The sequence below is a fragment of the Serinus canaria genome, chromosome 4 (assembly GCF_022539315.1).
Source record: "Serinus canaria isolate serCan28SL12 chromosome 4, serCan2020, whole genome shotgun sequence".
Lineage (NCBI taxonomy): Eukaryota > Metazoa > Chordata > Aves > Passeriformes > Fringillidae > Serinus > Serinus canaria.
In genome coordinates, this window is record NC_066317.1 from 787,671 (window position 1) to 815,154 (window position 27,484).

The 27,484-nt window shown below is 46.4% G+C and overlaps 1 protein-coding gene across 4 annotated transcripts in view; it reads left to right on the forward strand.

The window, feature by feature from the left end:
- Positions 1 to 2,226: 2,226 nt before the first annotated feature.
- The window catches only part of ANKRD17 (ankyrin repeat domain 17), a 67,457-nt gene continuing 42,199 nt past the window's right edge, over positions 2,227 to 27,484 (forward strand). For 2 of the 4 annotated variants that reach the window (XM_050973360.1, XM_050973361.1), the window contains exon 1: positions 2,227 to 2,865. In XM_050973360.1, the coding sequence (XP_050829317.1) occupies positions 2,497 to 2,865 (369 nt within the window). In that variant the 5' untranslated portion in view covers positions 2,227 to 2,496. Of the gene's footprint in view, positions 2,866 to 17,509; positions 17,608 to 27,484 lie in introns of those variants that run through there. The other 2 variants (XM_050973362.1, XM_030239600.2) reach the window with 2 other exon arrangements.

A 27,484-nucleotide genomic window follows, 5' to 3' on the forward strand; every position in this document is an offset into this window, starting at 1 on the left:
TTCCACATCTAACCACCCGAACGGATACTTGGAATAAGGTGCAAAGGCAGGCAGTGTCAAAGGCAGGTTTGTGATACAGTGTAGCTGAGAGTAACCGCAGCCCGAGCTCTGCGGCAGAGCCATTCGCTGGAGGCCATTCCCTGCCTCGCACCGTCCGGGGAAGGGGCAGAGAGAGGGCAGCGAACAGCTCCGAGGGTAAAACCCAGCCCTGCAGCCACCCTTCCCGGACCCGCTGGGTGAATGGGCTGCATTTGGACCTGTCTGGCTGCTCGTACAGCCAGAGCCATCCCAGGTGTGTCGTGTTTAAAGTCACCCACCTCTCGGATCAAACAACGAGGTGACATCCTCGTCACACGGCACCACGAATCTCACGTGGTAGGGCTGAGATCACCTACATCACTCACAGGCCTCTTTTCTGCCTCTTGTGATGACAACAAATGATACATAACATAAATGCTAAATAGCATACATGTAATTGTAGCAAATAACAAAGGTTTCATGTCTGCTTGCATCCCGATAGAAACCAGTAAGAATCAATGATATATATGAGGACAAAAGTATTATTGTCACTGATCTGCCATCACACATCTCATGCTGGTGTGGTTTGAGATTTCTGCACAGTCACATCAGGAAGTTGGAGATAGGTGGCTTAGAGTATTCAGTTTATTCCTCCTGGATTAGATCAAACTGTCATCTGCCGAGATACTTATAAAGGAATAAATAATCATCTATAGGTATATAATGATATATAGGATTTGTACCTGAAGATTAGAGGTTTATCTTCTGAGTTGGAAGGTTAAGAGTCTGTGTCAGTTACTTCCAGCTGACTTGAAAATAATGTATTTAACAATGGGGCTCTGCTCTCAAGGCAGTCCTTTTACTAAGAACATACAGAGGCACATATCAGGATGGGATTTTGGTGGGATTTCAGCAACACGAGGATTTGGGGGGAACTGTGCAGACTCCACAACGAGCGCCAGTCGAGGATTTATTTAAAAAGGAATGTGTGATTTCAGAGGAGCTGCACAGCTGATGGGTGCTCTCCAGCATCAGCCAAATAAAACACCTCAGTACTCAAATACCAACAATCTCTTTTCATTTCTGTAAAATATAACCAGAATAGGCATTGTTGGTTTGAAACACCAGTTCCAACACCTCCATATCCTACCAGTGCATAGAGCCATTACTGATCTTTACAATCGTGTGTTTCTGTGGTGAAAATCCTTTTTATTTCCAACAGGTCTAAGAAGTAAAATGGGAAAAGCCCATTTCTTCAACAAGGAAGCCACAATTTAAATATTTAACATATTTAACTTATGTTTAACATATGTTTAACTTTGCTACTGCAGGACTTGGTCTGCCCTAATGGAGGCAACAGCATTAATATCCCAAGTACACTTTGGGGATGAAATTCTGGGCTGGGGGGCCTGAGGGCTGAACCAGGGCATGATGACATATCCAAAGGGTTTCATTAGAGAAATATGGTCAAACTGACACAGGCATTTTCATGTTGGTCATTTTTAGTGAAATTGTGTGACAATTGTTGTAAAACAGGGATTCGGAGGTTACTCTTGAATGCAGAGTGGCCGGTGGGAATGGATTGTGTGCAACACAGAATCCCAGAAACACTTAGGCTGGAAAAGACCACCGACTTCAGCCTTTGACAGATCACCACTGACTGCCACGTCCAGTCGTTCCTCGGACATCGCTTTTAACTGGAATTTTGTGCTCTGCGGCTTCACTGACCACCATTAGTGATACTCTACCAATTTATTTTCTGACTCATTTAGCGACGCTCCCGCAATTTCTATTATCAGAGGCGTTTAGAGGTTGCTTTTTAAGCATATAGTCCGCACGGTGTGAGAGACCATCACTTTTCAGCGGAATTCTGAGTGTTGCGAGGTTTCAACACGGGCCTTCCCTCACGAGGTTTTCCCGCCCTAGGCGCGCTCCCTCACGCTCTGAAGGCAGCGCTGCCCCCACAGACCGCGGGGCCCCGCCGGGCCCTGAGGGGATAACTCGGCACCTCCGTGCCCACCGGGGGGCTCTCGGGGAAGGCTCCCGACGGAGGCCAGGCCGAGGTACCCGTTGCCCTTACCGAGGCGCAGCGGGCTGAAGGCTGAGGGTGATGACGCAAGCGGCGGTTCCGGCGCCAGGGCGGTGACCGAGGCGGCGGCGCGGGCGGAAGGAAGGGAAGGAGGCGGGTGGGGGGGGGAAAGGGGTGTCTGGGCGCCGCCGCCGCCGCCGCTGTTCCATTGCCGGGAACGGGGCAGGGCCGCGAGGGGAGCGGGAGCAGGGCGGCGTGAGGGGAGAGCGCGAGCGCGCGCCGCGTGAGGGGAGCGAGAGCGGCGCGAGCGGCGGCCGCCGCAAGTATCGCGAGAGTTGGCGCGGCGGCGGCGCCGGCGCTAGAGGTGACCGAGGCAGCGGCGGCCGCGGGCGCCTCCTCCTCTTTTTCCTCCTCCTCCTCCTCCTCCTCCTTTTCCTTCCTCTCCGGCCATGGAGAAGGCGGTCGGCGCGGCGGTAGCGGTGACGGCGGAGGAGGGAGGCGGTGAGGGCGGCGGCGGCGAGGCCGGCAGCGCCACAGCGGGGCCCGGTCCCCCGGAGGGGCCGAGCGGCCCCGCCGCGCCCCCGTCGCCGTGCGGGCCCGGGGCGGCCGGGCTGGTGCGGGTGTGCGACCTCCTGCTGAAGAAGAAGGCGGTGCCGGGCAAGGCGAAGCGCGGCGGGCGGGCGGCCCGGCCGGCCAGCAGCAGCGAGAGCGGCGGCGGCGGCAGCGAGAGCAGCAACAACGGCAGCGACGACGAGGAAGAGGAGGAGGAGGAGGAGGAAGACGAGGAGGAGGAAGAGGAGGAAGAGGAGGTCTCCGAGGTACGGCGCGGGGGAGGCCCCCGGGGTTTCCCCGCTGATCCGGTTTCATAATTCCAGCTCGCTCCCGGCTCCCCCGCCCTCGGCCCTGCGGCAGAGCCGGGAAGGGGCAGCGCCTCGTGGAGGGGCACGGCCGATCCCGGCCTCCGTTCGCTCCCGCCACGGGAAGCAGCCCCGGGCCCCCCTGCTCGCCGGGATGCGGGGCCAGCGCCCCCCGGCTTTCCCCAGGGGTCGGGAGCTCCCTGCGAGCCGCAGCCAGCGACCGCCTTCCTCTCTGGTGTGGCTTTATCCCGAAGGGAAAGGCCCGGCGACTGCTGCAGGTGCTGTGTGCCATGTGCTGTATTGCGATGGTCACGGGAGCCGGGAGAGGGAGAGCCGAGCGGTGGGAATGCTGCTGGCTGGCAGGGCCGGGATGAGGCTCCGGAGGCAGGCCGGAGCGCTAGCTGCGAGGCCGGGAAGGTGTTGGCGCGCCCAGCGGTGGGAATAGGTCCTCTTGGAGAGAGTGCGCAGGTAAAGCAGGTGAAGGTGCAGCTGAAGCAGGTGAAGGTGCAGCCAGGCGAAGGCTGCCGGAGAGCCAAGGGTGTTGAACTGGTGAGTGGCGTTTTCTCCGAACCTGAAAGCCGCCCTGGTTCCATGCAATGCAGAAACAGGAAGCATTAATAACTCGGTTTGGTCTGGGTTAGGATTTTCAGGTAGGTATCGTTGGAAAACGCTGATAAGGCTGGAAGCCCCTTATTTGCATATGTAGTCACACAGGGTTGCCTTGTTGCATGGTTTTAATTTTGTTACCTCCCCAGCTGAGCATTCACTTCTACTTTTTTTTTTTTTTTTTTCTCTTTGAGTAGTGTCTGCAGAAAAGTTTTCTTGAAGTTTTTTAGCTTTTCTTTGAACTCGGTTTCTAAGCGGTTTGGCTTTCGAGCGGTATATCTACAGTTCTGTTAGAAATTGGGCAGGAAGGAAGAGTCTGATAGGTTCAAGGAAGGGCTGGGCTGGGATGGTGATAGGTTTTTCCACAGTTAAGCAGCACTCTGCATTTCACTCCTGCTGAAGTTGATACAAGAAGCATTTTATCCAGCTGTTGGAGATAAATTACCCGTAGTGAGCGTGTCTCAGAGAGTCGGTACTCTCCTTTCTGTGGGGCTGGTTTCTGGCATTGTGTAGGTAGAAGTTTTTATGGTGTAAGACTTGTAGGATGACTGCTTTGCTGCTGAACTATGTTGTCCAGCAGTCCCACAGGTGCTTGGAGAGCTCTGTTGAGCGCAGGCCTCTGGGATTTGCTGCGGTGCTGTGTGCTGAAGGGATGGAGGCTCTGCAGTGACTTCAGTGTATCGGCTGACAGGTTGACAAGCCCTGAGATCAGTTGCGTGTGGTGGAAACATTCAACAGAATTTGTGTCAATCGAGGCCTGCTAGTGGAGTCACAGGCAGGTTTTATTTGGTGGTCCACAGCCATTCTTCCCAAGGGCTCCTTGCACTGGGAGCTTCCAGGTGGAATTGTGTGTGGGGCAGAGAAGGCCAGAAGCAGCTGAGGAGTAGAGGTAGTGGGTGAGGTGAGGTGAGCCTCTGCCCTCTTGCTGTGCCCTCAGAGCCATAGGCACCTATTTCACATTACTTGGGGCCTGCAGAGAGGAAGGAATGGCGCTGATCATTAAATGTCATGAGGCAGCAGAACAGTTCACTTTTTTTCTTTGACAGAGTGACCTGTGCTATAGCTACTGATGTAGGCAATTTGTGAAGGCAGTGTGGGCATCTGCAAGATTCCCTGATGGTTTCCATCTTAGCCTAAGTGAGGGCTTTCCCAGGCTGGGTGGTCTGGGATTAAATATTAAGCAGGGCTAAGCGAGCAAGTGAGTAATACTGAGAGGATGAAGTTCAGGATTCACAACAAAATATATGCCACATACTTCATTTGTAATTGTTCTTGATCATGCAGGTTGCTTGCAAAAATCTGTTCTAGTCTTTCTCCTAGTGACTTCAGGATAAAAGAGTGCAGCTTGAAGAATATGCACAGCTGAAGTCACAGTTTTTAGGAATGTGGACATGAGGATGGCCTGATTAGTGGAGCAGAGCATCCAATTTGAACATTGTTCCCAGCAGCTCCTGGAGAGGAAAAGTGTTTTGGGTGTTCTCAGTGAAAGAGAGGTTTCCTTGTCTGAAAGGAACTTGGTGGTTGGTTTTGGCTTTTAGAAGCTTTAAAATAAATCCCACTGTAGGAACAAAGGGCTTTTTAGTTGTTTGGGAATTAAAATTTAATTTTATTTCACATATTCTTGAGTTGTGCCCAGCTCTGCAGTTTGATTTTGGTCTTCTGACCACGGACAACGTGGAAGGCACATAAAGTGAAAAAGACCAAGAAGTGCAAGTTGCTGGTTTTGCTGTGAATGGAAACTACTGTGGGAATGCTGCAGAAGCTGGTGTTCCCTCCCAGCCGTTCCCTTCATTATCTCTGTAAACTTAAGATAGTTTGTCTTAGGCTATTTTTTGCCCTTCCCATGCTTAATACAATAAGACTTCTCTAATCTCTGAAGCAGAGTGCTTCTAGATTGGACTGCTAATGAGGCTGCTTCTAAAAATCAGGAGTACTGTAGCAACAAGTCCAAGGAGTTCTGAAGGGAAACCTGGTGCATCCTGAGTCACAGAAACCCCAGGAGCAGAAAGACATTGTTCAGCTCAGGTGTTGCTGAGCTGAGGGAATGGAATCAGGAGTTATGATCAGCTGATTTCATCCATGTCTAAACTCCATCAGATCTCAGCCTGGCAACACAGGCACTGTGGAGAGCTTTGGGAGAGGTTTAATGGGAATTTCATACCAACAACCTAATGAGTTTCTGTGACACTGTTCATGGCAACCTCCAAGGTTGATCTTTTAAATTGCAGCAAATTAGCAAAACCCCAGAACTGTAGATACTGGGGTCCAGTGTTGTCTGCAAAAGATAAATTGCCTTTTCCCTACAAAACAGTTGTTAAAAAATGGCAACTTTTCTCGGTATACAGGAAGAGGAATGTTGAGGTATGACAGGAATGACAGTAGGAGTTACATAGCATGGAATGTCAGTTTGCAGGTTCCTTCCACATGTTCTTGGATGTGCAGATTTTGTTCAACACTTCCATTCCTAGTGAAATAGTGTAAAAAATGAGCAGGTTCTTGTAGCAAGGTGCTGCTGAGAAACTTAGTGTCCAGAGTGCATTAGGGCTTCTCTAATTTGACACTGAAAGGTTTAGTTGTGTCATAAAAATTGTTTACAAGCTTATTTCAAGTCTTTGAACGTGAAGGATGTTGGCTGCTGGCAGTGAAATTTATAATTGCCCTTTATATCCATCTTAAGAATTTGTAAGTTAGGTCTTGTCCATGAATCTTGTGATGATCCAAGGTGTAGATCCACCTTGAATTTGTGTGTATTTATTACCTTCTCTGTGGCTGGATTCTTACATGCTGTGCAAATTAGCCTTCCATAATATAATCTTCAGTTCACTATACCTGGAAGCACTGCCCTGTGCAAAGGATGCTTTTTGAGATATTTTGGCTGTTTTGTAAGTGTTCTTGGTTCACTTGGGCCTCCTGGAAGTAAAAGCTCTTTTTTGTTTTTTCAGCTGCTATTGAAATAGTAATTGAACTGAGCTACTAAGATGAAGTAAGTGGAACAACACAACACCACCAGTCCTCTAAAATTTCTTTGTGCAGAAGAAGCTACTCTGAATTCCTTGGATTCAGATTTAAGTCTGGAAACTTGGGCATCCTGGTGTGGTTTCAAGAGCATCACTTATCCCAGGGGCTGTTGGTAGGGGAATCCTGCAACCAGGTTTCAGAGTAGTGAAACCTGCTGTAGGTGACCCCAGGAAGCACTAGTCAAAACTGCTTAACATCCCTTCCTTACTCTTCCTGGACTAGCTTCCAGCAAAATCAGGTTGGTTAGCCCTGATGCTTTTTTCTTTTAATTGTTAAATATTACTCTATTTTTGTGTGCTTTGTTTAATTCAAGCAGTCAGTGAATATCGGGGTTGAAAAAGAAACCCCCCTGTAGAAAGTGACCACTGCAGAAGGTGGAGTTCAATATTGGTGGCACCATGTGAATTTGTTTACTTCCTTAGATATTTCTTCAGGAAATGTCCTTTATAAACATAATTCTGGAGCCAAACACCTCACATTTTAAGCCAGTAATTCAGTTCTGTAAGGAGAGTGGTTTCTCTGGAAGGGGTTTAGCTGAGAGAATTTCCTCATCTGTCTAGGTTGAAGGCAAATGGGATCGTGTGTGTATGGTTTTTTTCCCCATTTATCCGTGTTTTTCAGACAAAACTGTTGGTGTTTATTTAGGATGTAGCTTATTTGCAGTTGGGTTTAGGAATTGAAAAATCAATGCTGCAGATCCAGGATAAGTAAGAAGCCTTTGTTTTGGAGGTTAAAGGGAGCAAGCCCTTCTAACTTGGTGTGAAATAAAAATTGCCTAAATTTGCTGTTAGTGTAGTTGGACCATCTGAGCAGAATCCATGGCTGCCTGGGGAGACATGGTGTGTTTTTTCCTGAAATGCTGTGCTTCTGGTTTCTTGATGGTGTGGCTTTGTAGGTGACTCAGCTGAGATGACATCCTGAAGATGTGCTGTGTCTGTCGAGCTCCTGCACCTGTGTGGGACTTCCTTTGTCCCATCCATAACTTTGGATGTGTTGAGTAAGAAAGCTGTTGGTGAGAGAGGACTAATGCTGGCAAATAGTTTGGGTAAGGTCCCTGAGCTAACCTGTGTACTTGGGGGGAAAAGTCTTCCTTAATGTCAAATTGGCAGTGAATATCAGCGTGTCTTGGTGGTAGTGTGGGAATTGTGGTGACCTCCATCCAGGCATTGTGCAGAGTCCACAGGAATTCTGGAGGAAAAAAATCCATTGTTGGCCAATGAAGGGCAGCATTTCCTCTGTGTTTGCACTGAGCAGTGCTTTGTCTTAGTGGGTACTGGGAGAGGTTATCTCAGTATTCCAGATGTTTTTCAGCTGGGTTATCCCCCTTAGGCTGTCCTATGCTCATGACTGTGCAAAGAGCTGAAGCCACATGGAGGTATTACTTAACTGTTGTGTCACCTTATTTTCACATGAGGTAATAGTCATACAGCAGGCTAAAAATCAGCCACAAAGCCAAGCATGTCTTTAATGCATCCTTGTTTGTGCTTGCAGTATTTTATTTTGGGCTGCATGTTGTCATTAGGGTGATTCTGTTGGCATTACCCAAAGCAGTTTTTGACAAATTCAGATTCCCGGTGTTTGATGTGTAGGAGTCATTCCTCTTCTGTATTTTACCTGCATCCTCAAATTCCTGGAGCATAATGGTATATTTTAGGAAATAACTGAAGTAAACCTTGATTTTATGGTTCTCCCTGCCCCACCCCTATAACTTACGTGGTATTAATCATCAGGAGTGGATAATGCGTCAAAATAAGCAGCTTCTCAGAGCTAGAAAGATGTTGGAACATTAAGAAATATGATGAAATATTGCTATTTAGAATATCACTTTGGGCTTTTTGCTTCCATGCTCCTCAAGTTTACCCTGAAACAATCAGAAAGTGTCTAGATTCTTTATTTTTTTGGTTAAAACCAAAGACATTTTGCACTCAGTAATACTAACATCTGCTGAGGGGGCTGCCTCATATTTGGTCTAGGGTTTGCTTTGCCTTGTGCTGTTGTACAAGGAATGCTTCTTTCAGAGTGTGTACATCTGTCCAGCTGTGCAGGAGCAGTTTTGGGGACTGCAGTCCAGCAGAAAGGGAGTATCTGAACCCCCCTTCTTGGGCAGGGAATGATTCAGAGATAAGAGGAGGAAGGTCGCTCTTATCCTCCCAGCTGTACCTCCCAGTCCTTCCCACACACAAGAAGAAAACCAAACACTTGAAGGAGAGGCTGGAGCTCCCTTGTGCATCTGTGTCTGGCAGGTGACTCACGTGTTTTCCTGTCCTGGAGCTTTCCCATCTCCAGACTTCAGGTATTCTTGCCTTTTGTTCAGTCTTGTCCTGAAATGCTTTGCCAGTGGAATTTTCCTCGTGATGCTGTTCTGCAGGTGCAGATTGTTCTCCTCCACAGAATGGGGAACAATGCTTTAATGAAGTTGAAATGTTCAAATCATGATGTGACTTAGTTTTTTTCCTCAAGTGCTCGGCGCTGTTCAGCCCCTGCACCAGCGTGGGTACAAATCCCACTGAAGCTGGGGGAGTTGGGCTTGGAGGAAGGCAAAAAAAAAGGCATTTGGTGCTCCTCCCAGCCACTGGGGAAATGATGTCGTTGAAAAAAAACCTCAGTAAGGGAAAAAACGCATTTCCAGTTGATCAGTTCCTGGATCCAGTTTGTCAGGCACAGGAGCTTGTGCTGACACAGCCAAGAGCAGGAACTCAGGCAGGGAGGAGGGTGGGAGGGTGAGCACTGCCTCCCTTGGTGGGATAATTCATGGGAACCCCTGTCATGGAAAATGTTTGCATTGTTTCTGAGGACTCCAGTTGGTAAGAATGGTACAGCTCAGTGAGAATTTTTGTCCTCAAGGGCAAGTTAGTCGTCTTGACACTTCCTCTGGATCTTCTCTTTGGAAGTGACTGGAACAGATAAATCACACAGAAATTTTTTTTTTCATGTTAAAAAAAAAAAATACTTAGAACTTCTTCAGATAAAATCAGTGCTGACTTTTGTCTCTGGTATTTGGTCAAGAAAGAGAGAATTAAGCAGGATTTCTTTAAAATACTGCAGCCTTTTGGTTATCACCATCACTTTTGTGTCACTTAGTGCAGTGTGACAAAGGAGTCACTTTGGAGACTGACTAAAAAAGTCACACTTGTGATCATAATTATAACACAAAAACCCAAGCTGGCTTAAAGAAAAAAGCACTTTGAATGTTGCAGTCTGCTCCAGGGATGAACATATGCCTTCTGTCCATCCCTGTCACTAGCAGAAGTGAAAGCTGGCATAACAGCATGCTGGTATTTTTTGTGGAGAATCAGCTTGATCAAAGAACTCCTTGGGGATAAATATAGTGGGCAACTTTCTGTGCTGAACTTCAGAAAAGGCCTTTTCTGGAGCTTGCATGAGGGGAGAAGTGTCTGCAGTTCTGTGTGCAGTCAGTCTCTAAATGCACTTGTGTCTTCAGGGTGTGAAAATTTACTAGTGTGTTGGAGGTGGGTTTTAGAAACATGCTAGTGCCTTCACCACAGCTGGCTTCTGCAGAAATACTTGGGTTAGAGAAAGGCCCAGTGTGATGGGTTGAATTGAGAGCTTCCCTCTGCCCAGAGCAGGGAATGTCTCTCCTGTGCCCGCTGGAGCTGAGCACTGGTGGCACAGCTGTGCAGGGGCCTTGTCTGTTATCAGAGTTGGTAGGGATGCTGATTGCCCTGTGCTTTGGAGCTGTTGTGGCCCGGTGCTGCTCAGTTACATCAGAGTGTGGCCAAAACCTGAGCTAGACCTAGAAAAATCTTAGACTAATAATAATTTACTGGTTTTGAAGAAGTGGGTGAAGTAGGGACACCCAATAAGCACTTGCTTGAGTGAACTGCATTTGAAGTAAGGTTACCAGTAGAACTGAAAGAACTTTATTTTTTTTTTAAATTATATTTTAAAAAATTGCCAAAGTGTTCTCAAGCAAGGCAGATGTCCTCGATGGTGGCTTTCATTGTAATCCAGAATTGGCTGTCACAGAGCACACAGCCTTTCCAAAAACCATTGGAATACTTGTTAATAGAAATAACTCAAGCAATTGTTTTTATAGCAAAACTATTGTCCAGAAGATATTTAGTTTTTTTAAAAAACTTTTTGTCAACTCCCACAGCATTTAGGAGACTTGGTCATGGTAAAATAATTCTGTCAGGCTCTGTGTGCATGATGTAATTTAAATGTGGGGGAAGGGAAGCAGGTTCTTCTGTGGGAGGGGAGTGTTGGGTTGACAGGGGCCTCAGCTTGCCTGCTGGGGCAGTGAGGGGTTTAGCCATGAGGGGTTTGAGGAGGGTTTAAGTATTTTTGGTTTGGACTCTTGGATGCCCTTAGGGTTAGTCTTGGGCTAAAGTCAGGCTCTTACTGTGAGCACCCTTGAATTAAGGGCAGGTGTTTGCAGTTAAATGTGGTATCTTCTGGTAATGTGAGATAAACTGAACTTGTGATTTTATTTCTGGAGGCCCAGCAAAGAGGAGATGGGGAACAGGGGGTCCTGAGCTCCAGCGTTCAGCTAGAAGTGTTTCTGTCTGGCTGCTGGTCCAGCTACACTGCTAGTAAATGCTGGGAGTTGTGCTGTGTGCTCCCCAGTCTGTTCTGATCTTCCAGGTAACCTCAGATGAAAAAGGAAATGAACAACCATACTCAACAAAACCAGAGATCACGTTAGTCTCTCATTTTTTATTCAGTTTATATATTTTTCCTTCTTCAGTCTTATCCAGTTTGTTCTGAAGTCCAAGCTTGATATTGCTGTCAATGAAAGGAGTAGGTTTTCCAGCCATCTTAGTCTGTGAATTTGCAGATGCCAGCTGAGTAACTCTGATTATTGAGAGTTTTGTCAAAGAAAGAAACATCAAGTACATTGTAATGCTTGTGTAATTTTGTCTCCCCTTTTCCCCTCTTGTCAGGTGCATTTGGATTTGCACTGGGCATTTCCTCCATAGCAAAAATCATAGGAGCTATCATGTCATGGTTGTTTTTTAGTGATGTTGTAGTTCAGTTCATCTTCAGGGCAGTGCTGTGGATGAGTACAGATACTTTCTTTGCTCCTTTTCCATGCTTAGGTTTGCCTTAGGAAGTTGAAATCCAGAAGAATGGGGCTGATGTAAGCACTGACCGGGGGGAAGGCTCCTGGCTGATGAAAGGGGTTTGTCTCTCTCTGTGCCTGCGTACTGCTTGCTTGCTGGGCTGTAAAACTCTGCCCAGGTGTCAGATGCATTTAGACAGAGATAAATAAAACATAAAATAAATAATAAAAACATTCAGAAATGTTTTTATATTGTGCCTCTGGCTCCTGGCTCAAGATGGATGGTGTAGCAACAAGAGGCTGCTGATAAAGTGAGGCTGATGAGCTCCCAACTCTTGACCAGAGCGTTGCAGTCTCCCTCCAGACAGAGCTTACTTTTGACATTCCCTGTCTTCAGGTTCCTGGGAAAAGTGCTATAAAGTGAGTGCTTTTTGGCTGAGATTGTATGATCTGGTGGTGAATCTTTGTGTTTCTGTTAACTTCTGGCATGATGGTGCTAACTCTTAATTCACTTGGGGAATTAATCACCTTTTTCTATCGACCCTTGAATGAGAAATTCTCTATGAAATGGTAGTGCAGCTGGAATGCTGAAATTCCTATTTCCCCAGCTATAACTGGGAGGAGGGCTCCACCTCTTTGAGAAGGCTTCTCTGGGCATGGAGTCCTTATGTCCCCTGATCCCACCACATCCTGACATTGATGCAAGCTGCCAAGTCAGCTTTCCCAGCAGAGTGCTCCTGTTCAGGGAGAGCAGAGTGGAGGAGGCCTTTTTGACGGGAATTGTGGAAGTTACTCCATCAGACAGGTCATAACTATCCTAGTCTCTCAACACTCAGGCTTGAGACCTTTTCTGTGTATGCAGTCTTTTAAATGGGCATTTCTGGAGCTGTGGAAAACCTAGATCTCATGGATAGCATAAGGAATAGAATTCCATGCTTTCCAGCCTTGTCCCTTGACCAGAAGGAGTGGCACTGGCTGAACAGCAAACACTGAATGTGTCAGAAGGGTCTGGAATGCCTTGCTGCTGCCCTAGGCCAAGGGAAGAATAGGCTGGAGAGAAATGAAAGATCTGTCTTGGCAGGAAAACTGGTTTTGGAGTGGGAAACTGTCTTGGATGGTCTAAAAAAGTTGTTACATGGTTGTTAGAGAAGAAAAATATGCGGCTTGGTTATCAAAGTTTCCTTGTCTGTGGGAGATAAGGGAGCTGAATGGAGGGGGGTGTGGTAATGACAATGGGCAGCAAGGATCATCTTGTGACTGTAAAACTCATGTGAAAACTCTGCTGCAGCTTTTGGCAGCCAAGTCTGAAATGCTCTGAGAGAGACGTTGAACTATTAGGCTGAGGGAATAAAAAAATCAGAATGAAAGTGTCTTCAGTATTTATATGCTTGAAGCCCATCATCCTTGCACATCCTCACCACAATAATGAAAATGAAAGGAAGAAAGTAGATTTCTTTTATTTGGAATTCACTGAAGCATCTGCCTGCAGGAGGCTGGAAGTTTAGTCAGGCTGACAACTGCAGAGCGGTGATTGCTGCAAGAAGTGAAGTAAAAGGAACCAATATACAGTGTGAAAATAGAAAAAACAGATGGGGGTCATGACTTCAGGCAGTGCCTGAGGTTTGGGTTTGGGCTGACTTGTTTTTATGTAACCACTGAGGATCTAGAGCTGGATCAATCTCTCTGGAGGGAGAACCTGAAACAGTGGGCTTAAAACTCATTTTGTTTTGTAGTAACATAGAACTAAGGGACCTTAAAAATTGCACCAAGTGGTGGCTGATGCCAGCTGCCCCAAAGCAGAGCTGGTGCTTTTGGGGTATAACAAGGTTTTTGTGCTTTGAAAAGAAGTAGCAAAGAATAATGTGTTTAGTGCCTTGATGGTTATGCTGATATGATGGAGAGCTGCAAGTTGTAGGCTATAGTTCCTAATGAAGGTTGATAAATCCTAGTGCATTTATCTGGAGCAGTGAGTACCCTTAGGGGTAGCTGTTTGGGGAAACATTCAGTTCTGGCTTAGTTGTAAAGGGGTTTGAAAAATTGTTTTTATTCGAAGAGCAGCTATGAAGAACTGGGTTCAGTCCAGCAAAATGAACGTAGGTGGGATTATCATCACTCTAAAAATGGAAGAATTGGGCCCAACACAAGTTTGAAGCAGCCTTTGAAAAATCAGTGTGGATATTCTTGCACTGAGTCTTTTTCTTGTAGACTGTCAATTGCTCCTGTATCTTGTCATGGTTTTTTGTTTCATCAGAAGAGCAAACTTGGTCATTTGAAGGTTTTAATGATGGAATTCTTCCCTTGGTGAAATAACTGAGTCTTCTGATTTCAAGGGTGTTTCTAATTAGTGTGAAATGCCCATCTTGTGTGTGTATCTTGTTTGGATTTTTCAGTGTGATAGGTACCCCGGTTTCCAAGGTGTTCTGTGTGACAGGAGTTTGGGGTTTTCCTCCTGGCACTCTAGCAGGTAATCAGCATGTCACAGAATGTGGGCTGGAAACCCACTCTGGTTTTTGGTCTTAATTGTCTCAGGAGCTTTAGGATTCTGTCTGACTGTGTACCTACTTCTGGGAAGGGAAGTACTAGGGAATGCCTGCTGAAGGCTATAACTGATAATTGGTTCTGTATTGAGGGTCTGTCTTCAACTTTCCTTTTTTTCTTCTCAGAATGATTTGGGTTTTTTAATAATTAGTGCACCTCGTGATCTTGCTGAATAAGGTGTTAGTAGCTGCATGGGACAGGGTTTAAACAGCCCAACCTTGACACTGAAAGCACACACAAAAAAGTGTGTTTGTATGCTTTGGGACAGTTGGTGATCAGTACTGCTCGATCAGCTGTAACAAGATAACAATGTGCTTTTGTGATAGGAGAGTGGGAATTGTCTGATCAATTGTTCAATGCTGACATTTCTGGGTGCCAGAATCTGTCTCGGATCAATGGTTGAAATGCTTGTGCCTCAGGGTGATGTGATCCAGTTCGGAATTGCTGGTGGCTTGCGTGCTACCGGAAGGTTGGGATGGAAGATCTTCCTAAAAACTGCCTGTGAGCTCCTGGGCCTGCCCAGCTCTGCTGTGCATCAGCAGCTGGGTCCTGTGGAGGGTTTGATGCTCCCCTTGGTCATTTCCACAGAGTTAGCAGTGCTGTGTGGGGAGCACAGTGCTGAGCAAGCCAGCCTTGGTTCGTACCCATCCCTGGCTTTGCTTTTCTCAGAACACTCTCAGCATTCCCCTCGGCTCCAAGGAGCTGCAAACAGGACTTGGCTCCCTGCTTTTAATTCTGTCTCCTCAAGCTTCAGATGTTTCCTCTGCCGCCTTCTGTGGGGAACAGGAGGGGTTTGTGTGTTTGAGGCTCACAGGGTGTAAGGGACGTGATGGATGGACAGAGCTCAGACAGCTGAGTGGTTTTAGGGTGCCTCTTGATCAGGAGAGCAGGCTGATTTTTAGCAGTGGATGGTGACAGATGAGGGCACTGAGTGGATCGTGCCCTTCAGCATAAGGCTAAATAAAGATTGCTGGCTTTCAAGGAGGAGCTGAGATGTTTTGAAGAGATAAAACACATTATCTTTGCTAATCAGCTGCTTCAAGTAATTCCTAGAGCTGGACTTGAAGGTGAGGATGAAATGGGTTTGTGTTTACCTGTGCAGAATTGAAGATGTGTTTCCTGACCTGTGTGTGAAACCCAAAATCACACAGTAGAAATACAAAAGAAATTAATCATAAGGGTCTAAATATTCTTTTGGCTTTTCCCTGGAAAGTTTTTTTTTTTTTTAATTTCTTTCTTTGTTTTTCAGGAATAGAACGGAAGCATGTGTTAAAGCCTTGACTTTACACCACTATGAGATCTTCAGTAAAACATCAAGAAGTGGGGATGGGCTTTTTAGAATTTAGTATTCCATGCTGTAAATATTTTTGAAGTATGAAACAAAGTCTGAGATCTCATTTTGCAAGCAAGTGCTTCTTTCCAAGCCAGCACCAGGGAGCTGCAGATTAAGGAGGGCCAGGGGAGAGGAGAACGGATTGGGTACTGAGGTTCTGAGCGTAAAATTTGCGATGTTTTGTTTGCTGCCCTCAAACAAATGCTGAGGGTGACTTGCTTTCAGTGCCAGGAAGGTTTTTCACATGGCTCACACATAGAACCCGAGTCCTCACATCTCTGGTGGTGTAAGAGAAGCTCTGAGTTGTTCTTTGGGGTAGGGTTTGTAGCTGAAGTGATGCTGTTGCAGGCAGGTTTCCCCAGCAGAAGGGGAAATGGTTCAGCTCTGAAGGTGATTGTGTTCCTCCTTCTCCTGAAAAACTGGTGCTTGATTTGTGGATCTGGGGGAGCCCATGCTGTGCAGTTTGCCCTGTGTGGAGCAGACAGCTGCTTTTGTTCCTGAGTAACGCTGCCTTTGCATTTGAAAATGTTTTCAGTGGTGTCATGTGTGAAGTATCTCCAGCGCAGTGCTGGGTTGTGTGCTTTAAGCTTTTCTTTTTTCTTTCTTTTTTTTTTTTTTTTTTTTGTTTTTGGTGTGATATAAGGTATCTGTTAATTCTTCTGAAGCTCAGAAGACTGAATAACTTGTCTTTTGAGACATGAGTGTTATGTGGGAGGTGGTGGCTGGTTTTTTCCCTTTTTATATATATATATATCTATATACAAAGAAATCCTTCAAGCTGTCAGGGACAGCTTTGTACTTGGGCTAATGTTTGTGCATTATTTCTGGATTTCATGTACATGGGAACAGTTGCAAGGGGCTGCTGGGGATGTTGGAAATGCCACGCTAAAATCCTGACTCCAGAGGAAGAGTGGAATATTGTTCTGGGGGTCTTCTTGAATTAGTTCTTGTAAAACTGTAAAATCTGGGGTGTTCTCTAAAGTGGAAAAAGAGTGGGGAAATGGACAGCCTGGGCAGGTGTTGGGTTTGTGTGAAATGAGGGGCTTTGTAATAAGTGAGTAGGATGTAATTCCCATTCTTGGTGGTTAAATAACATTTCAAAATGGAAGAATGCAGCTATGCCTAAAATTTATAATGATCAACTGGAATGTCTCTTTGTGATGTTACTAGCCAGTCTGGCCAGCTTTTTAAATCCAGGTGAGAATATTCTTGCTGTTAAGCGAGTGTTTTTAACAATTAGTATTTTTTGGGAAAAGATAGTTAAAATAAGTGATTACTATGAGTGTTTCTTCATCTAAACATGTGAATTTAATTCTTTTAGCCGTTGGACTCCTTTGTGCTCTGCTGAAAGGACATCATGAGAGAGGAGATTTTTGGGGGGTTGATGAGATTTATTATGCTGGATGTTTTGAACTGGAAAATGAGTTATTTTGAGAGCTGCAGATATGATTGCTCAGTGATTTTGACCTGCTGCGTACAGAATTGGTATCACTGTCACTTAGGGTTATGGAATATGTAAGATAGCATCTTTTGGCCCGTTTGATGTTTTGGGTTAAGCAGAGTGTGTAGGTAAGAGGTGGGCGCTCATCTGGATGATGATGTTTCTCAAAGCTGCCTTGTGCAGACCTTGCTCCATGCGGTCAGCACCTTTTTCTGCTGCTGTCACAGGCTGTTTCTGGAATTCCTGCCAGCCGGGAGCTGGGCGGAGGAGGGAGGGATGCGGGTAGCTGATGGAGCAGCACTCGGAAGAGCTTCGGGAGGTTCTAGTCTAGTGGGAAGGCAGGTCACAGCACAGAAACAAATGTGGCATGGCACGGATCTGCCTAGCCCAAGGGCTGGGGCTTGTGCGAGTTCGCGGCGGGGAAGGAGGTGAAATGATCCGCGGGGCACGTACAGACGGGCTGGTTCTGCTCGGGCTTTTTCCGTTCGGTTCCTCCCTGGCTCCGTCCCCGCGGCGCTGAGCGGGGCGCCGGGCGGGCGTTGGGGAGCGGCGCGCAGCCCCCCTCCGCACGCGGTGGTAGGCGCCGGGCGCGCACGGGGTGGAACAGGTCCATTTCCTGTTCCCGTGCCGCCGGCGGGGGGGGCCCGGCCGTGAGGGAGGGGGCGGCGGGGCATGGCGGCGGCGCGGTGAGGCGGGGCGCGGGCGGCCGCGATGGAGGCGTACGTGCTGGAGGACATCCTGGAGGTACGGCCGGGGCTCGAACAAAGGGGGCCCGGGGATGGCGGGGGGCCGCGGGGCCGGCCCCCCGGGCCCGGCCGTTGGGGCTGCGGCGCTCGGTGGGGCCCGGGCGGACGGGGCCGGGCAGCGGCGCTCCCCCCCGGCGGGAGGGGTGCGGGACGCGCAGCCCTGGGGGTGACATTGCGGTCACATTCGCGAGGATTTCAGTCGCTGCCTGCCATAACTCTCTCTCTTTTAATCTTTGTTGCCAGTGTTTCCGTTTCGTGGAATCGTGGAATCACAGAATGGCTTGGGTTGGAAGGGACCCTGAGGATCATCTTATTCCAGCCCTGTGCCACGGACAGGGACGCCTCCCACTATCCCAGGTTGCTCCAGGCCCTGTCCAGCCTGGCCTTGGACACTTCCAGGGATCCAGGGGCAGCCAGTGCTTCTCTGGGCAGTCTGTGCCAGGGCCTCACCACCCTCACAGGAAGGATTTCTTCCTGATACCTAAATCTACTCTCAGTCAACTCGAACCCGTTCCCCCTTGTGCTGTCACTACACACTCTTGTAGGGAGCGTCTCCTTTTTCCTGCAAGTTCCCTTCAGGTGCTGGAAGGCTGCAATTGGGTCACCCTGAAGCCTTTTTTTCTTCCAAGCTGAACAATCCCAATTCTCTCAGCCTTTCTTCACAGCCAAGGGGCTCCATCCCTCTGATCACCTTGGTGGCCTCCTCTGGAGTCTCTTCAGCAGCTCCATGTCCTTCCTGTGCTGGGGACTCCAGAGCTGGAGGCAGAACTCGAGCTGGGGTCTCAGCAGAGCAGAGAGGCATGTTTGTTGCAGTATGTAATTCCTCTTACTGCATTTCCAGTTGTCTAAATGTAGCCTGTTCTTGCTTCCTCTACAGAAGTAGATCTCTCTCTGCAGCAGTAATTTATTATGAAATAAATGGCATTATCTCTTCCTGTGAGGGTAGGCTGGAATTAACCTTTCAGCCAAATGGAGAGGCCAGCCAGGAAGTCATGGAGTGAAGCAGGTCTCTATTACAGGTTATATTTGCTGTAATAGTTCAAGGAAATGTTCCTTGGCCCAGGTTGCCCAGAGAAGCTGTGGCTGCCCCATCCCTGCAAGTGTCCAAGGCGGGGTTGAACAGGGCCTGGAGCAACCTGGCACAGTGGAAGGTGTCCCTCCCCACGGCAGGGGGCTGGAGTGAGATGATCTTCCAAACCATTTTATGAAATACCTTTTTCTTGTTCCTGTGGTTTTTCAGGTTTTGCAAGCGAAAACAGTGCCAGATGACTTGTCAGAATATTTGCATGCATTCTTTATTGTCACGAGAAGCTGCAGCCTTGTAAGCTGCTGTCAGAATTCTGACAAAATAGTGCTTCCACCAGTGCTTGTCCTGTAGTCTTTTTCCTCTGGTAGCCACACTTAGGTTACCCAAAAATTTTTGATCAATAGGAATACTTGCTGTTAACCTCTGTGTGGACTTTGGAACTGTTTAACATAATTACATCCAGAATATTAACTCAGCTGTTCACTTTGTGCTGAATAAACTGGCACAGGTGTATGAGCAAGACATTTTCACCAATATGTGTGTGTGTGGCTGGGTTTGTGTGGGCAGGGAGGAAGAGCAATTGTGAACTGGGCTTTGTGCCATCAAATAAATATTTCAGTACTTCACTTGCTTCACTGCATACTGAAAGCTTTTCCTTTTTTTTTTTTTTTTTTTTTTTTTTGTTCTTTACTTTAACCACAGTTGCCATATGCAACTTCATGGTATGTCAAATTAATAAGGTGCATGGTGCTTATCAGTAGTCCAGTTTGGAAGTTAATTTTGTCAGAATGACAGAATTTGGACTTGTGTGAAATAAATGAGCAATTACACCTTGCTTCTCAGTGGGATGCGGTGGCTATTCTTTTGATCCTTTTGTCACACTTTCACTTCCTGTTCTCAACACCAGCTGGATCCAGGTAAAAAACATCCTCAGGAGTCAGGCCTGGCTTGCCTGGCTTTAGATGTGTGTGAAGTATGGCTGAGTCAGTTCATGAATCTCCCAGGTACTCTGGTAGCAGTGCAATCTGTTCATGGTTTCTTAGCACATCACTGGGAGCCATGTCCTGAAGGACAATTTAGAGTTCCCTCCAAACTTGTTTCTCTTGTGACTTCCAACAGTCTGTTTACAGCGAGTGTCTTATTTTCCCATTTCAGGGCTTTTTTTCCTCCCATGGAGCAGTTTCTGGTGCTCATTCAAAGGCAGCAGTGTGGAGATGGAGAGAACTGCTCTTGCTTGGGCAGCGGATCTGTCATCTCTGTTGTTCTGAAAATAATGGGTGCTGCTTAGTATTTGGTTCAGTTTGGAGTCATCATCAGGCCTTGCCTCTTCATAAAATCTTCAAGAACGTTCTCCCTCTAAGCTGCTTATGTTTTCAAACCAGAAAAAAGGGTGTTTTCTGTAGTGTGCTGGTTATGTTCACTTGCCAGATAGACCGCGGTTCAGATGGTGTTAGAGGTCCTTGCTGCAAGGGCTGCTTCAGGGGCCAAAATCCCTTGAGAATGCTAATGCAAAAGTAAGTCTGGAGCAAATGTAATGCAGCTGCAGGCAGCCATGGCTGTCAGCCCAGAGGATTTCACACAGCGTCCTGGCTGCCCTGTGCTCAGGCCACCTTCGGAGAAGGTGCTGGTGGTGCAGAAGTGGAGCTGGCTTTGCTGCTCTCAGCTGAAGACAGCATTGTCTCAGCTCTGTCACTTGAATCTGGTGTGGAAAGCTTTGTGTGGGGATGCAGGGGAGCCAAATGGCAGCACTGTGGGGTTACCCTATGGTTAGCTGCTGTTCACTTGGTTCTTTGGCTCCTGTGTCCTGACCATATCTGTTTGTTGATGGGGGGCTTCACTGACACAAGGCTTTTTGTGTGGGTTTAAGCGTTCAGGTTTTGGCTTGCATGTGCCAGGGAAGGAGTAGTGACATTAGAGGAGACCTTGGTATGGTGTAGACCTGTAGTTGTGGTTTTGGTGCTTGAATTAGTCAAGATCAGTACTTGGGTGGGAGAATAGGAGGCAAGTTCGGTTCTGACAGATGAGGATGTTGCCTGTGTTGTGAACTGAACTCAGGCTCATAGCTCAGAAATCCACTTGGGAAGCTTATGACAGTGGAGAGGTAAATTTATGTTCCTTGTGTTGATTTGAGACTTGTCAAGAGCATCAGCCATGTGCTCTGATCCTCAGGTTCTCTGAAAGCTCATTTGTGCTTGGCTTTAGGGAGACACGCTGGGCTCTAGCACGGGCCCACACGTGGGGCTTGCTTCATGTCCTTAGTGCTTTTGTGTCCTTCAGCTTTCTAGCTTAAGGTGGATATCTTCTACCTATTTTGACCTGGAACTCCAAATCACTGTGAGAAAAACTTGTTTGCTACTGTGATACTGGGAGTATTTCCTGACTGCAGAAGGGGTTTTTAATTTGATTTCATACTGGAGTCATGGGGATAATTTCATAATGCCCAAGATCCTGCTTTGTATGTGGCTGCCAATGGTGCAGGTGAGAGTGGGGTAAGATGAAAGGATCAGGTGCTACACTTTGGATTGTGTAGCTGAAGCACAGTGAGGACAGCAGAGCACAGTTCAGGTGGTGACCACGAGATTTTCAGAGAGCAGAGACTGCTCAGTGTGAGCACACAGGTGCTCCATGGAGCACTGCTGGAAGGGAGAGCAAACACTGAGGAGCATAATCGTGTCTACAGTGCACGTTCAGAGGTCAGGGGGGCCTCTGTGAGGCCATTTCTCTTTTCTTTAACAGGCCAAGTCTTTTAATATATATAAACATTGTCGTCTCTTGGTCTGAAGATTAAAATCAGCATTATATTGCGGTGTTGGGGCATTGGTAGCTTTCCCACCTTGCAGCTCTTAAACAGGCTAGTCCTTTCCCTGTTTTCTTTCTCACAGTTTCTCTTAGTAATCTTATCTGGTCTACTTTTTACCTGTTTTCTTGTCTTTGAAAAGAATTTGCCCATAAGAAGTTGGTGTTGGCTGCTGTGTGCTCCAGTATTTCCTGGTGATTTCAACCGTAGAATCTCCTGAGTTGGAAGGGACTCAGAGGGGTCCATGGAGGTCTCACTCCCCTCTGAAGTCCAGTTGGAAATCCAGCTGAGTTGTTGCAGTTTTCATGGGCTGTCAGGACAGCCTCTCTATGCCTTATTTCCAAGTAAGTGGGGGCCCTGCTGTAGTAACCCTTTCCTTGAGGCACCATTACTTAGTCTGGTCCACTTCTAGTTCCAGCCCCAAACGGGACAGGAAATTGCATGGATAGAATTCCTCTGAGCCTTAACCTGTTTCTTCTTGACTTGCAGGGAGAGGTTAAGACTTAATGGTATAATTTGAAGCCATTCTTGTTGTTTATGCTTTATTGCTGTATCTCTTTCAGTAACAGTAATACGAAAATGCAATTGTTGTGTGAGAAACCTGTAAGTAACTGACTTCAAACTGGGTAACTGTTCAAAAGGTCAGTATCCTTCAGTGGTTGTGTCTGCCAGTGAGGGTCTTCCTAGGTGGGAAGTCTTAGCCAAGGACTTGACCAGCAGGTGGGATCAGTTGATCAGCAAAGGTCTCTTTGGACCCAGGCTCTTCATCTTTTAAGCTCTTGGTTCAAATGAAGTCCTTAATCAAAAACCAGTGAGAGAATTGAGAGGGATATTTCAGACAGATGGATTTATTTAGATTTTTTCTGTTTTTTTCCCGCCTCTTCATACACCTTGTCTTTAAATGTTCATAGAAATGTTTAAAGAGGTTGTTTCCACCGCCAAGGTACTTGTTACTTTTTTTCTGCATGTGCCTGAAATCTCTTCAGATCTTTGGCTCCCTGGAATTTGCTGGCTGTGTTGACTGATAGGAAGTCACATGCTCTAAAGCTGAAACCCACACTCCAAACAACCTGCTGCACTGCCTTGGCATCAGAATTCTGCAAGAAGGAAATCCAGGGAACTGGCTGGTATAAATAGTGGTTCTCTGTCACTTAATGGCCATGTAAATATGGAATAAATAAGATTAAATATCTTCATGGAGCAGATGTGATGGGAAGCATTAAAGAGAGAGTAGAAACTGAAATTGTCCTGTTGGTTGCAAGGAAATTTACACGTGGTGTTTATATCTAACATGGAAAGCAAACACTGAAAAGCAAAGACTCCACTTAAACTTGTTGTCTGTGCCCTTAAGCATTGATTTACTTTTTTTAAAATAAAACCTCTTTTTAATAAGATGGGGAAAATAGATATATTTGGACTTAATCATACTTGTGTCTTGCTTTAACTACCTTCACAAGTCTGTTCATTCACCATATGTTAAAAACTGTTCAAACCCTTTCAATATGCTGCAGCTTTCAGTTGGGTGTGCCAAATAGAGCAAAAAAAATTGTAACTCATTTATTAGATATGCCTAACAGTAGTTTGTATTGAAGGAAGAATTCAGGGACTGTCAAGCTTGTCAGAATTTTAACCAAATGAGTTGAAATTATTAGAAATAATTCCTTCTGTGCTCAGTTCCCCAGGCAGTAACAATAGGAATTCTAATCAGATACTGAATCTGTCTCCTGCTGTAACTTTATCCTTTCACATCTCCTCGTAGGAGAAGATTGGTGAACTAGGCCATACTGGTTCCTTCATTGAAAAAAATACTTGCCTCGTAAATGCCAAAAAAGGGAAGGAAATCTTCATTACGATTCAGCGGGTTCATTTCACTCCTTTGTTGGGTTCATTTTTTGTGTGTGTGAGTGCGGTTGGTGGTTTGGGACAGCAGCACAGCCATGTCTTCGTTTGGCTTTATAGGACAGGAGTAAATACAAATGAGTTGAACTGGAATAACTTGAAGTAATTTCAAAGCTAGTCATGACCTAACTAGTCATATCTTCCCAAACTATATTTGGTTAATATTATTAATGTCTCTGCTTAATATGTGAACTTGGTTATGCTGCATGATGAGGGATATCAGCACTTTTTAATATCAATAATTATTTCAGCAAGATAATTGCATGAAGAAATGCAGATGTCCTCTAAGGACCTCTGGTTTCTCCTATCCCCTCCCGATCCTGATAGGTTAAATTGGATGTGGGCTGCAGAACTCGTGGAGGCAGGATAAAAGCAAGTTCTGATAGAAGTCATCTGCACAGGAAGAAAAAAGGGGTTTCTGTAGGGGTTTTTGCCATAAACTGAATCTTACGTAGGGTTTGATCTCCAGGTTCTGCTGTGATGGTGAATTTCAGGCAGTAGCAGCTGGGCTGGTGTCTTTGCTGTTTCCTGGCTTGGGAAGTAAAGGTGAGGGAAATGGTAGCTAAACCTTCATACACTGGAAGCTTTCACAGTTGCACTTAAGCTTTGGGGCAGCTGCAGTCAAAATGCACATGTCTGCAACATCTACAATGTCTTTTTTATTATTAGACAGATATTTGAAAACTGACTCCTTCTGGTAGCAATAATTTCCGCCGTGTTGCGTTGTATTTCTTGTTTCTATTGTGCATTAGAGTCTGCATCTCCTGTCCATCAGTCGCCTAGCGTAACATGGTTTGAGACAAGGAGCCTGGTGTCAAGAAAGATGAGTTGTGGGGCAAAGAAACCACATTTCTTTGGCTTTTTCAGACCTTGGAATTGTGCTGGGCATTAAGACTGTGAGGAGAGGGATAGAGTCCTCTCCTAGGGTGACCTTTCAGTGAACTGGTGCTCCTAATTGCTTTGATGATGAGACAGGAAAGCTCTGACTAAGCCGAGCTACACGTGGCGTTTCTTGATGAAAAAATTTGTTCCTGCATTCCTGCCATTTTTTTTTTTAAAATCTATCTGCTCACCAGTAGATGCTGTATTGCTGTGTAGAAGCCCATGCACGCGTCAGTGTTTCATTCATGCCAAAGGGAATTCGGAGCTGGACTGGAACAGAGTAGCTGTTTGTGTGTTCATCCTGTCCCTCCTCCACATGTCCTCCTTCCCTTCTGCTGCCTCATCCTTCAGAGCAGAGCGCTTGCTTGCTGTTGTGAGGAGCAGCCGAGCAAAACCACTTACAGAAGGGAAGGACTGCCTGCCAAATTTGTGTAAGAAAACATGTGGGCAGCTAAAAACTATTTCTGTTTGAAACCCAACTGGTGCTGTGCAGTTGAGGCCACTTGCTCGCTGTGTTTTATGCTCAGTGGCCACAGTGACTGATTGAATAAATTTGTGTGTCCTCTGGGTGGCTGTGGACCTGGTGCCTGAAATACACATGGCAGGGTGTGTGCAGGAGTGATCAGAATTGAGGTTTTGAGAGGATTTCCTTTTTGCAGGAGCAAGGAGGAAGAAACGCTGCCTGGGTGTGCTTTCAGTATTGTTTTGAAGGCTTTTAATCTGCGCTGTTGTCTTGTGGGGGAGAAACACAGTTGTAGGGGGAGTGTGGGTTATACATAGTGGGCAAAGCAGGCAGACTGGAGTGGGAGGAGAACAGCTTTTCTTCCTTGCACTGCTGGGAGAGATGGATGTCTGCCACTGACATGTCTTTTCCTCCCAAGTAGATTTTAGTTTGCCTGAGCACAGGCAAGGAGGCAGTCTGCTGCCACGGAGGGGACAGACAGGGCTTGTGTGTGTCTTGGGTGACAGTATTTTTTGCCACAGTTCATTTCAGCACTGCATCAACCTACTGTGCTCCTACTGCAAAATACCATTTTGTTGTCCTGGGGTTGGTAGATCATCCTTTCAGTGACTAAAAAAAAGTGGGTGTGTGTTTGCTTCTTGCTTGGTGTTAACCTGATGTTGTACAGGAGTTATTAAAGCTTTGAGACATCACAGTTGGGTGACAGCTGTTGTAGAGAAAGCCCTCCAGGTGGTTTTTGGGCATGAGAAAATGTTCAAAGAACTACTACAAAAATAAAATTTACTTGTCCATGAGGCAGGGAAGGTATTTTTTTCTTAGTTTTGCTGGTAACTGAATGGCTTTGTGGTTGGGAAGGGGAATTCCCTGAAGCATCAGGTTTGTGCTCACCCCATATCCAGTTTGAGTAGTAAATTGGTCCTGCACAGGTGGGTGCTAGTGGTGAGTTTCTGCAAATGCTATAGGGAGGGCTTCATCCCAGGAGAAAACAGAGCTGTTCCCTTGTAAGGTGTGGGGAGGACAGGGAGTTCCTTAGAGCTGGGAAGATGCGGTGTTTGAGTCTGTAGGAGAGGGCATAAGGATTCAGAATAACTTCATCATGCAAGATAACAGATCCTTTGTTTCTGCTCCTGTTGTTTGTCTCCTCCTGTGGTCTGACCAATCTCTTTATCTCTATATCTGTGTGTGGGGATGAAGCTGCATGGACAAACACGGATTACTTACTTGTCTTCTGATACTGTTGAAGCAAAATGCTGTTGACTTGGTAGCTTGTCTGCATGTCAAATTTCCATGGGATGGAGGTCTGTCTTCTGTTTGGAAGCTTTGTGGTGGAAATGAGCATGTGAGGTGTCCTCTGTTTTGACTATGAGTTTGACTTTAGGATCAGAATTGGGAAACAGACAGAAATAAGTCATCTGACAGCAGTTAGGAACCAGGAGTAAGCTCCTTATGGGAATTGTAGCTGCTGTACTACTGCTGTAGTCACTTGTGGATGCAGGAGGAATGCAGCCAAGCTGACTAGGCTGGTTGCTGGAGGTCTGTGCTGGCTGGGAAATGCTTTCTGGCACATTCAGTGTAAAAATTTAGAGCATTTATTGTTGGAGACTGGAAAAGTCCGTGGTTTGTCTCTTCTTAACCTTAAAAATGCAGCATGCTCTGTCAGGGAAAACTCACCATGCAGAGGCTTCCTTTTGGGAAATTGATTCTGGATGGCTATAAATGGTTCTGGTTGAGGGGTAGGACACGGTTTTGCCTATGACTGACACGATGAGCTGTAAATGCCTGTCCTCTTTTTCCTCTGGATCTGCATGGTTGCTAAGTTCAGCAGCTTGCTTGGCATGGGCTCTAGAGGAGCTGCTTTGATCTGAGGGCTGGCTGCACTGCAAGAAAGGATCGTGTGCTCAGATCGGAGAGAGCTGCTTTTGCATGGACACACTTGGGCGGTGCTGTTAGGAAATGTGGGTGAAGGCAAGGCCCCACAGCTCAGCCCAGAGCTTTGTTGCTGCTGGCTTTGTCCATTTGGGAGTGGGATGTCATGTTTCCATTGTTCAGCTGTGCTGAGCTACAATCCTTAGAAAAACAACTCGTTTCAGCTGGAAATGAATGGGTGTGCACAGTTCTGAGCTGAAACTTGGACACAGTGCATGAGGCCGGGCAAATGGAATGGGGGAAATAGTCCAGAAAAAGTATTTGTGAGAAGTTGTTCCACCTTTAGTTGTGCAAAGCTAAACTCCCTTTTCAAAGGATGAGTGAAGGATCACGGTCTGTTGCAGCCAAGTCTGAGTGTGACATAGAAATGGCTGCTTATTGAGCTGTGAGAAGAGAGCTCAAGGTACTTCTCCCTGAAGACTCTGCAGGCAACTAATGTGTGGAAAAGCCCCTAGTGAAAAGTTAATCAGTGATAAAGATAATTTATTATCTTTGGGATTTCAACCTGCACTCTTGCGGAGATAGGACTGAAACAATGCATTTGTGTTTTTAGCAGCTGAGGGTTTTGGGGTTTCTTTTAGGTCTTCACCTTCTCCTTAGGTGTCCTTTTAAAGGAAGGTGCTTCAAGAATCCGAGTCAGTTGCTGTGGATCTGTCAGTGTAACAAGGTGCTTCATGGTGTGTTTAGGAGTGTCTTGTATTGAGAATTAGTCAGATCTATCCTTGGACAGTCAAGGCAAAAGGTAAGTCCGGTGGAAAAGGAACGTGATTAACTGTTAGAGAAGGATTTTCTCTTTCTTGGGAGCTCACCTTCCTTAAACAAGGCTTAAGAGAATAATTAGTCCCTTGAAAGTAGGGCAGTGAGGAATAGGATGTAACAGT